At 45.7% G+C, this 12,181-nt stretch overlaps 1 protein-coding gene across 3 annotated transcripts in view; it reads right to left on the bottom strand.

Annotated features, from left to right (window-relative positions):
* The window catches only part of DOCK11 (dedicator of cytokinesis 11), a 191,150-nt gene extending 180,969 nt beyond the window's left edge, over positions 1–10,181 (bottom strand). For all 3 annotated transcript variants that reach the window (XM_059679693.1, XM_059679694.1, XM_059679692.1), the window contains exon 1: positions 9,957–10,181. In XM_059679693.1, coding sequence (XP_059535676.1) covers positions 9,957–10,058 — 102 coding nt within the window. In that variant the 5' untranslated portion in view covers positions 10,059–10,181. The remainder of the gene's footprint in view (positions 1–9,956) is intronic.
* Between the last annotated feature and the right edge of the window lie 2,000 nt (positions 10,182–12,181).

The following is a 12,181-nucleotide window of genomic DNA, read 5'->3' on the forward strand; positions in this document are numbered from 1 at the left end:
GCTGCCTCACTTGAAACCATGCCTCTGTTTCCCCACTTAGAGAAGAGAGGTGACAATAATGTGGTATGTTTTTAATAATTGTGACCTGTAAGAACATGCAAGACCACAAACATAACAGCATTTTTAACTCTTCCTACGTTGGGGGCTATAAAAATACAAGCTCTTGTCATCATCTTAAAAACATTTCCGCTTGCTGATGTGGCTCAGTAGTTGAGCATAGGCCCATGAACCAGGAGGTCACTGGTTCGATTCCTGGTCAGGACAAATACCTAGGTTTCAGGCTCCATCCCCAGTGGCAGGGCATGCAGGAGGCAGCTGATCGATGATGCTTCTCTCTCAGTGATGTTTCTATCTCTCCCTCTCCTTTGCTCTCTCTCAAAAAATCAATAAAAACATATTTAAAGAAAAAAAAAACATTTCCCCAGTCTCCTGACACATTTCACTGAAACCCTTCAAATAAAGATGCTCTGTTCCAGGGACTTGCAAGAACACTTGACTTCTTAGTTAAATCTCACCCAGTAAAATGTTTCAGTCATTAGGGAAAGCAACATGATGGGAAAGCTCAAGTACCAGAATATCTTCAAACATTACACAGCAGCTTGAAACATATACAATCTGACATAAGCTGTCAGGAAAGACAAAAATACAGCTTCCTGTGAGCAATAAACTCAATGGGTAATAAAAATAAGGTGGAGAAGAATTGCAGGAAATCATTATTAGCAAATTTAGGCATGATCGTGTGAGGTTGTACACAGAGACAATAGGTAAACTACATGTCACTGGAACAGCCGGCGTACTTTCTGCGTTTACTGACTATGCTGGAAACGTGTCCACACTATTCCTAAGAGAACTTATCCTGCTACCACAAAAACAGAATAGCCAAATATAAAAGTACACTGATTTCTTAGGAGACCTTTAAGCTTTAAAATGTTTCCACTAAAAATACATATTTCCAAAATAGAGCTTTAAAAAGGCATTTGAACTTCAATATTCACTTGATTTTTGAAAGTAAAGATGAATGAGTGAAAGAGAAGTTAATAAAGTTTTGAGAGGGAAAGGAAAGAGCATTGAAGTTCCATTTTCCCATACAGAGCCTAACTCTCTTTTAGCCACCCTTTGCTTAAACCACACTGAATAGACTGTCATAAAGGTGACTGCTTCTGCCAGTGGCCACACACAAGTTCCCCAGACTGGAGGACCTTCTCCCTGGGCACAGGACTGAGTGTTTCCCCCTACTAGAGAAGCAGCCTTCCCACATCAGACTAGTCTAAATGCAAGAACTGCCCAAGACTCAGAGCCCTAGTCACATCCCCTGAGTTCTTCAATATGACCGAGTCTGACAGGAAATGGTTATTACCAAGAACATAACGGAGATGGAGGGGTCTGCCAGCTTCTTTTTCCAGGAAAAGTATGATTCCTGGCTCGGCCATGTAGCTCACCCTTTTGGGCATGATTTGGAGCAAGGAAATAAAATTTAAAAGCAAGGATACCTGTTTCCCTTCTGCCAGCTTATTTTTGTCTGTTGGCTTATAACACACAAAATACTTCTCTTGCCCCCAACTAAGCCTGGGAATAATAATGAGAGCCAACAGTCATTCAGTGCTTTCCATGTGTCAAGCCCTGTTCCAAGTGCTTCACATGCAACGACTCCCACAAGAGAGTTACCAAGGTACAGGAATATAACTGGCCCCAGGTCACAAGCCAGTAAGTACATAAGCTGAATTTGAACCTGGGCTGTGTACTTCCAGAGCCCACTCCGAACCACTCTGCTCTGACAAGCACAAGCTTCCAGGCAAATTCCAGCCAAATAAGACTGTCCCTTTGCCCAGCTTACTTCTCTGGGAGTCTCCTGGGTGGGGATCTGCAAGAAACAAGGCATCTGGCTCTAGGTTGATACAAACTGGAGGCCAATGTTACCCAGGAGCCCCTCCCTCTGCACTCCCGACAAATGCTAAAGGAAAACAAGAGATAAATCCCAAAGAAATATGTATCATAAAATTACTGTTAGCATTTACAGAAAAAAAGAACCTGCTCTAGCTACTTTTCCCTCCTGTGGTTTCTGGCCTTTCCTTCTGGTTTTGTTTTGTTTGTTTGTTTTTAACTAAAAATTTTTCAATATGCCTTACTGACAATACTATACCTCAGAAGATAGCAAAAACAGGTACGTGAACAAATGAATCCTCTTAATTCCAACAAACTCCTGGGGATTTGGGAAGGTAGTAAATAAGCACTTTGTACAGTCCACGGAGGTCAAGTAAAGAAATGCCAAGGTGACTTACACGCGTACACTATATGTGAATTTCTCAGAATGTTAGACCTACCATTTACTTCCACCATTCTCATTTTTTATTCTTTTTTAAAATATATGTTTTAATTTATTTCAGAGATGAAGGGAAAGGGAGAGATAGAAACATCAGTGATGAAAGAGAATCATTGGTCAGCTGCCTCCTGCATGCCCCCTACAGGGGATTGAGTCCTCAACCCCAGCATGTGCCCAGACCAGAATCCAACTGTGACCTCCTGGTTCATAGGTCGATGCTCAATCACCAAGTCACACTGGCTGGGCCCATTCCCCTTTTAAAAAGTATATTTTATTGATTTTATAAAGAGGAAGGGAGAGGGCTAGAGTTAGAAACATTGATGAGAGAGAAACATCACCTGCCTCCTGCACACCCCCTACTGTGGGATTGAACCCCCAACCAAGGTACATGCCCTTGACCAGAGTAGAACTTGGTACCTTTCAGTCTAAGGGCAGATGCTCTATCTACTTAGCCAAAGCAGTTAGGGCCCATTCCCATTTTTAAAAAGGCCACTGTAGTTAAATAAATGTGGGAAATGCCATAGAGATTAACACTATTCCTTAGCAAAGGCCTACTGAACACAGAAAAGACCGAAAAACATTAAGGATCACAATAAAAGACCTTGAGGGGCAGTGGCAGAGATGTTGTAACAAAGTAGAAGGCAGAACCACTAGCCTCCTGCTGTGCTTCTATCTTCTCTGTTCTTTGCATGCATCTAATCTCCCTTCTTAGCCTGTGAGTCCCTTGAGCTCAGGAAACATCCTATTCAGCTTTTTCAGGTACCTGGGGGAAGAGACTAGTCAGCCCCTCATCAACATTGCTCAAACCCTGTTAGTGGAGCTGCCCCAGAAGTGTGACCTAATTTACCATCACTGATCTAACTGGAAATATGGGGCTGGCCTCCACACCCTGCCGCCTTCCATTTCCCTAACCACCCGTTTTGGTGCAAACCTCTTCACTCAGCTAATCTAGCAGTCTCATCTCTGTCCTCAGCCCTGGCTCTTCCTCCCCTTCCTGATCCCACTTGGAACACTTCTCTGCCCTCATGAACCTTGGTCTTTGGCCAAACACATCGCTACACTGCTCAGCCTGGAATGTTCTCTCCACCACCTTGCTGAGATGAAACCTGGCTTTGTGCTGACAACACTCTCAAGTTGAGGTGGCTCACTTTCTTTTCCCTTCCCCTAGCACCAAACATGCTTTTCCTCCAGTTCACCAAAGCTGAGAAACCTCAAAGTCATCTTGACTCCACCTCCTCCCTTACCTCTCTCTTCCTCCCACTTCTTCCTCCTCCCTCTTACTCCCCCTTCAAGAGTTACCAAATCCTGTTGATTTTATCACTGAAATACCTCTTATGCTTTTCCCCTTATCTCCATTCTCACTACCTCAGTTAAGGCCTTTGTTATATCTGTCTCTGGAACTACATATTTTAACTAGTTACCTGGCCTCCAGACACCCAACATCCGGTCCATCTTACATATTTTGGCCAGTACATTTTCCACTGAGTACCTACTGCATTCCAGGCAGGGGGTGGAGGGGAGTGAGGCACTGGGAACAGAGATGGATACACAGTTTCTGACTTCATGACTCATATCTAGAATGCGTGGGAAATATTGTCCCCTTCCCCCCTTCCAGAATACATTTCTCCCCCTCCAGATCTCTCTTTTTTTAACCTTTATGCTTTACTTATACATCAGACACTTTCCATACATTAATCCTCACAAGAACTCCATGGGTTTGTACTATATATCCCCATTTCACAGATGAGGAAAATGAGATCTGGTTATTTGCTTCAGTTCACAATGCAAGCAGGTGATAGGTCAGATTCAAGCCCAGGTCTGACTCTTGGGCCTGTGCTCTTTCTCCCACATTTTAAGTTGGAAACTGAGACCTTGGAAAAGAACCCAAACAGGCTGACCAGGATCATGAAGAATCCTGAAACCAAGTAATGTGCAGAATAAAGGAAATAAATGAAGGCTCTTTTTAAAGAGTGAATTTACAAATGACATGAAGGCCTTGGCCAATTTTTCTCAGTGGTTAGAGCGTTGGGTCTTGGGTTCATGTCTCAGCCAAGGGCATGTACCTCGGTTGCAGGTTCAATCCCCGGCCCCGGAAGGCCCCAGGCCCCGGTTGGCCCCAAATGGGACAGCCATTTGATGTGTCTCTCTCTCTCCCCCTCTCTCCCTCCCTCCCACTCTCTCTAAAAAAAAAAAAAAATCAACGGAAAAAAATATCCTCAGGGTGAGGTTTAAAAAATAAATAAATAAATAAATATGACATGGTGGCTGCCTCCAAATATTTAAAGGGTTGTCAAGTAAAAGAGGAAGCAAACATATTCTGCATAGCTGCAAACAGCAGAGCTAGGCCTAGCCCATGATGGAACTTCAGAGTAAGTTTCAGCTCAAGAACCTTTTCTAACATAACCCTCTAAAAGGCAAGAGTATTTAAGGAGAAGCCAAACAATAATTCTGTCAGGGATGCACATAAGGGACATTCCTGCCTTGAGTGGGCAATGGGCCACAACACCATTTCTGTGCACATCAGACTCACCAGTTTTTAAAAACACAGATGCCTGGTCCCACCCCAAACCAAACAGAATCTTGGGGGGTGGAGACCGTTTTTTGCAAGAATGACAAACAAGGAAATAAGTCTGCAAGAAGATTCAAACCCTCAAAATGAGAAACACAAATGGCTAATCAACATACAAAAAACTGTTCAACTTCAAGAGTTCTCAAAGAAATGCAAATTAGAACTGTGATGTACCACTTATCTCCTATCAGATTTCACAGGTTAAAAAATATTGATAACCAGTGTTGGCATGGGAGAGGGGAAATGAACACATATATTCTGTTGGTGAAAAGAGTAAATAGCAACAACTTTCTGCAGAGCAATTTAAGAGTGTGTTTAGAGGAATTTTTAACACTAAAAAAGTGCCTAATGTCTGCACAAGCAATTCCAATGCTAGAAGTTTATTTGAAAGGGACAATCTAACAAGTTTGACAATGCCTGCTCAAAGATGTTCATTCAATTCATGTCTATACCAGTGCTGTCCAAAGGAACTTTCTATAATGATGGGAATGTTCTCTGTCTGTCATCCTATGTAGTGGCCACTAGCCACATGCATGTGGCAACTGAGCACTTGAACGGTGGCAAGTACAATTTAGGAGTGAATTTTTATTTTTTAAGTTAATTTAAATTTAAATGTGGCTAGTAGTTACTGTACTAGACAGCTCAGGTTTATAATCCCACAAAATTAGAAATTATCAAAATATCAAACAGTAAAGGATGATTACCTACTGTACACCCATAGTGGAAGTTTGGCAGTCATTGGTGTGAAGAAATATTCAGAAGATATTGGTAAGTGAAAAAAAAGTATTTTAAAGTTTATATAATATACTTATTCAATCCATTTTTTCCTACACACAGAGGAGACAGACATGTATACATATGTTAGAATATTGAGTTCCCTGAGTGATGAGATTCTTTTTTTTTTTAATTAAATCTTTATTGTTCAGATTATTACATTTGTTCCTCTTTTTTTTTCCCCCCCCATAACTCCCCTCCTCCCAGTTCCCGCCCCACCCTCCGCCCTCACTCCCCACCCACTGTCCTCATCCATAGGTGCACGATTTTTGTCCAGTCTCTTCCCACAAGTGATGAGATTCTGATGGTTATTCTTTTCCAGTTTTCTAACTCTTCTACAACACACATGCATTATGTAATGAAACAATAAACGTTTCAAAAAGAAGGCTTACTGAATATTAGAATAGGAAAAGAATCAATCTGGAGAATTTAACATGTTCATCTTAAAAAACAAATTCTACCATTTGGTGCTTCAAAGAGGGTTGAGTGAGTTTCACAGTAAACTCTGCCCTGGGCTTTTGGAAAGACCCTCCAGGAGAGACTTGCCTCAGGCTCTCCTAACCTGGAAAAGCCCACAAGCGTGGTGAGGAGCCATATTTAGGAGCCAACAGTGAGGTTAACTTTCCTGACTCTCAGTTCATTCAGAACCAGGCTAAGTCTCTGAATTGGAAACGCGTGGCCAAGAAGCCCAATGAAACTGGCTTTATTCCCCAGTGTCAGTTGTTTTGTCCTATATTAAGTACTTTCAGCAAATTCCCCCGGGGATGATGGAGCAGAGGAGCTCCCCAAGTCCTTTTCAGGCCTTCCCTAAATTCCAACTTAACAAACATTCCATGCAAAGGTAGTGTGTGCCTGGTGGGGGGAGTCAGCAGCTGCAGAATCTTTTCAGCCATTCTCAGCTTTGGGGGAGCTTTTCTCTACTGGAGTTATTATATGAAATCGGGCTGATGCTAGCCAGGAGATACTGCACGCATTACCCTTGCCTCAAGGGGCTACAACCGTAATATCTAGCAACTCTTTCCTGATCCTCTGGCACACAAAGAATTGAGGGTAAATTCAGCAGCAGCAAGCAAACAGTATTTAAACACCCAGTAGGTAACTTTCCCAGGCAAAATGACTCCTCTTAAGGAGCCAGAATACAACAGGTTTATCAAATGCCTTTGTTCCCCCAGATACAAATAGCTATATCCTGAATTATAACAAAAACAGCATTAAAAAGTCTGCATTGAAAACATGTATATATGTAAACACTTCTCAGTTAATCACATACATTCTCAAGTTATAATATTCTTCCCAAGCCTCCCTTGAGAAATCTCTGCCAATGTTCAATTCTGTAATTACCCATTTCCCTGGGTTAAAACTGGCCTTCATAAAAATGCTAAACTTACAGGAAAATGCAGCAACGAAACAGTGTCTCTCTGTGTATTTCATTATACAGCTAACAGATTCGTGAAAGTACTACTAACTGAATGAAGGTCTGAATACACGACTACATGCTATATATAGCCCATGCCTTCTGAATTTTTCAAACAGTGAGCAAAACGGAATGATGTTAGCAATATACCTACAAGGGTATGATTGTAAAAAAAATAAAATAAAAAACAAAACAAAAAAACCCACCACCTAAACAGGAAGCACTGTATATTTGTTCAGCTTGGTGGGTTTTCAAAGTTCTAGTGAGAGATACACCAGAGGAAAGCTTCAACTGCTGTGAGAATGACTCCATACTGAAGTCCTAATAACAGGAGTGCCATGGGTTTACAGCAGCAAGTGTATGTCCAACTTCAGATATCCCTAATAAACACTTTAGGGCTTATATCGGAAAGGAATCAGAAGTTATGGAGACAGCTGTACCGTGGTGCACTGGCTCTCTGGCCACCGTGACTTTGCTAACTTTAGTTATCAGCTCTTTGTGTCAAAAAAGCAGGGGCCAAGAAAGAGAGCCATTTAGGAGAGTACACTCCATTTAAGACCGTTTCCTTATTTCTTAACTGATTGAACTGCTTGAAAACAGCATTCACTAAGTTACTATGAATAATCAAAAAGTGACTTGTATACATATTCTGGATGTTCTTTTGACAAACACAGACAGATCCAACCCCGGTTGGAACTAATAAAAATAAATGGAGAAAAATTCATCCACATTCACTTATAATTATAGGGCATCAGGCATTATGTCTTGCACAATGATAGAGGTTCCTAGAATCTGTTCTCCCCCGCCGCCCAAATCTCAATGTGGGTCACACACCAGAGTAGTAATAAATATCACTCCTGTGCCTTGCCTGGTAAAAATCTATGGCCTCTGTTCCAATAAGCTACACAGGCACTGTCTCCCAGATGACTCTCCTCCCACTAACAGTTTTTCCAGCTTTGCCACAGAGTCAATGGTTAAGAAGGGGCAACTGCACCTGTGCTACACAAAATTCTTTTAAAAACCTGAGCAAGAATGCTAAGGTTAACTTTTTGCTGCTGAGGGTGGCAGGTCAAATGCTGGTCAAATCCCAGTGGAGATTTGCTGAGTCCCATTTATTATCTTGAGACCATGTGTCCACTTCACAGACTCCCTTCACGTGATGTGCTAAGCCGGCCACCCCTGCTCAAGCAAGGTTTTCTTTTCTTCCTGAATTTAGGAAAGCATTTCTTGTGCTAGACTGATTGAATCACTTGTTAACAATTACGGAAGAGAAAGCCCTGGTATAAATGCCCTACACACAGCTTGCCTTCCTCTCTTAACTGGCTGATGACAATCTAGGTTCTAATCTGACCCAACAGGACCTCATTCTAAAATCAGTGAGATATACAATAAGCCAAGTCCATTTAAAAAAACATTAAAGGTCTGGGTTTTGCTCTGCTAAACAGCAGGATTACACTTCCAAGGGTTCAGCCAGATAGAGAGATTTCTTTAAAGTCACTTGGCTTTGCACAGTTGTAGCTATTAGGGATCAGATCATTATCTCAAAGGTACATATTTTACCTTTGATCCTCCTCCAGAACTCCCACTAATGTCAACTTTCTCCACTGTTGGGATCAGGCCCCTGGCCTCCCTTTAATGTTGGTTTTATCACTGATTCTACAAGATCAACAGAAAAATTACAAGGAAAAGCTGTGAAGTTCCCTTTCGATGATAAGTTGTTTTAACAAAAAGAGCCCACTCTATGAAATTTAAACACAGCAGATGATACGCTGCAAGGTAGAGAGGATGGCGAGGAAATAGAACAGCAAACAAACAAACAAACAAACAAAGCCAAAGTAACAAAAACGCTCGTTAACCAGTCCGATTGCTTATTTAGGGCTTGCACCCTAGTCCAGGAAATTAGCAACCAGTGTCTAGAAAACTGGAGGAGCAGCAAGTGCCCGTTAGCACCCATGATCTTTCTCCAGAGTCAGACAATCCGGATGAGGCTGAGGATGTGATGGGAGGTTCCCAGGGGGTCAGCGCGATTTCAAATCCCCATCCCCCCAGGCCTAAGCAGTGGGGCTCTCACCCCAGCTTCTACACACCTGAACTGAAAAATTACAAGGAAAAGCTGTGAAGTTCCCCATCTTCCCCCAAACCCTCACAGCCCCCCATCTCCTGGGCCCCAGGGGACACCTCGCCCTGAAGCGGCCGACCCCACGCCCACCAGCTCTGGAACCCCGTTGTTCCCAATCCCCACCCTCCACGGCTGCAGCGGCAGAAGCACCCCTTCAACACCCATCACCACCCTTTCTCCCCAGTAGCAGGAGGAAGTCGCTCTGCTTCCTCTGTTCTCATCGCCCGCCAGAGCTCGGACGCTCGGGGCGTTTTGGGTGGGGTTCTTTTTTTTTTTTTTGTATTCATGGTGTGTGTGCGTGTGTGTGTGCGTCCGCGCGCGAGCGCTAGTATGTAAGTGCAAAACATTCAACGCATCCCTCTGCCTAGGCTGCCTCAGGTGACGGCAGGCGGGAATCGGGATCTCTTAGCGCCTGATTCCCGGTTCTTTGTGGCGGGGCTAGGACAGCGAGGGGTCCGCTCCCCGGCTCACACCCCGGGCCCGGACCCCGATTCCGAGCCCCCGATAGCCCGCCAGAGTGCAAACGGGCGCACGCCCTCGCCGCGCACGGCAGCCGCGGAGCTGTCAGCGGGCTCCCAGGACTCCGACCCTGGCCAGAGGCGGCCGGTGCGCAAACTTACAGAACCAGAGACGGGGAGCGCGGGAGCAGGAGGAGCCGCCCGGAGCGCCTTCTCGGTCCCAGCCCCCGCACGCGGGCAGCCACGCCGTCGCTCCGGCCCGAAGCGCGTCCCCCCAGACGCCCCGTGCCCCGGCCACTCACCAGCACCACGGAGCCGCGTACGGCCTCCGACACGCTCTGCCGAAGCTCAGCCGCCGTGCCGGGCTTGCTGAGCCGCTTGGTGAATTTGCGCACTTCGGCCATGGCCACGGGCGCAGGTCTCGGCGGGTGTGCTCAGTGCCCCGGGCCGGGCCGGCCGCAGCCGCTGCTGCTCCCTGTTTACCCGCGGGCCGGCCGGCCACATCGCAGCGCGGCGCCCGCCGCCCCTCCCTCCCTCCCCCGGCTCCTCCCCCGTCCCCTCCTTCCCTCCCGCGCTCGCTCGCCGTCCAGCCCCAAGGCAGCGGCGGCCACTCCCTCCCCTAGAGAAATCAAGCCCTGCGCGCGACCTGCTCAAGGAGGAGGGCGTGTCTGGGAGAAAGGGTGTGTGGATGGAGGGGGGGGAGACCTGGGGAGGGGCGAGGTCACGAGGGAAGAGGGGGGAAGTGGCAACCGCTCGGGCTCCGCCCGCAGACGCTGTTGCTGGTGCAGCCGCATCCGGGAGGGAAGGTCTGGCTGCTGCTTTTTTTGCGTGTGTGCTGGTGGTATTGGGGCGGGGGGAGGGTGGAGAAGGGGGTTAATAAAATGTCTCCTAGTGTGGGGCGTGCGCTACCCCAGAGTTCCTTTGCCGCCCCAGAGGCTGCAGTGCCCGAGAAGGGCTGTGGACCTTTGCGTCCTCCCCACCCGGCAAGCTCCCGGGTGCAGGCGGCCTCGATTTCGAAAACAACGTGGAGCTGCCGCCTATTGTGTGCTCCGCCAGGGAGGGGTCGCACCCCTGTGGAAGAAGGGAGAGTGGTTTTCTGGCCCGAGTGGCTAGCCTGGATCCTCACCCCTCCCACGACGTATTTCTTACTCAATTGATCCTCCTTCACGGAGGCCACCTCCTTAGAGAGCGGTGAGAATTGGAAACTTGCTGTGGCAGACCCCACCAACACCACCACTAGGGCCAGAGAGGTGGTGGTGAAGACTGAGCCTAAGGCAGGTTGTCTAGTTCAGCAGTGACTGCTCACCAGGGATGTGGTGAGGGTGGCATTGGGAAGGCCATTGCCTGGGCTCTGGAGGACTACCAGTCTTCTAGAAGTTTCCCATGTGCCCTGCCATCACCTCTCCATTTCCTATTCCTTTCCTTATCGTCTTCACCTTCCAAAAATTGTTTTCCAAGAATCAAAGGACATTTTCTAACTGGTTGTAAGACAAACATGCTTAAGGCAAAAATAAGAATGGGAACCTTGAGGTACTAGTGACCCTGTAAAACCTCCCCAAGCGCAAAGAGAGAGAGGCTCCACTGATCTAGCAGTTTCTGTCTGGTTACTTCATTTGTGGAGTTTCAAACTGGCCCATAGTCTCTGGGGAACCATGCAGACCTTCTAAGAGAATTCTTACAACTGCCAGAGGGCATTTTTCCCCAACTTCAAAGAACAAGCAGTCACACCTTCATAAGGAACTTTGTTGTGAAAAAAGGACATGGTTAATGGTTTCTGGGAACCTAGCAAAGAACAAGTCTCTTAGCAGCAAGTCTATTTCAGCAGTCTTCATATTAGTCTCTCTCTCTCTCTCTCTCTCTCTCTCTCTCTCTCTCTATATATATATATATATATATATATATATATATATATATATATATATATATATATATATATTTCAGAGAGAAAGGGAGAGCGAGAGAAACATCAATGATGAGAGAGAATCATTGATTGGCTGCCTCCTGCATGCCCCCCACCGGGGATCAGGCCAGCAACCCAGGCATGTGCCCTTGACCAGTATCGAACCCTAACCCTTCAGTCCAAAGGCCGACACTCTATCCACTGATTCAAACCAGCTAGGGCTTCATATTAGTCTTGATAAAGCATAGATGGAGGGTCTTGGAGGCCCTGTGACTCTAAAGGCAGAAGCCTTGTATCAGCAGTCTTTGCTTTGCACACTGTGTGTGTGTGTGTGTGTGTGTGTGTAATTTGTTAATTGTTGAATGTAGGTGTATCAGCATGAATTCATACCCTCCATTCCTTGAATGCCTGCATGGCCCACACTGTTGATTACCTCCACGATAGCCATAACAATTTTTTCTTGCTTCAGGTATAGGACAGAGCCACAGGGCTTAAGGAAGGTTGGCCCAGGTCCAGGTGATGAATTATGACTGGTTAAAAAAATCATAAATCTCCCTCTGTTTACTAGTGGGATAGTCTTGACACTGACTCAATTTGAGCCAAATGGAATATAAAAAGGAAGTGTGG

The sequence above is a fragment of the Myotis daubentonii genome, chromosome X (genome assembly GCF_963259705.1).
Source record: "Myotis daubentonii chromosome X, mMyoDau2.1, whole genome shotgun sequence".
NCBI classification, from domain to species: Eukaryota; Metazoa; Chordata; class Mammalia; order Chiroptera; family Vespertilionidae; genus Myotis; species Myotis daubentonii.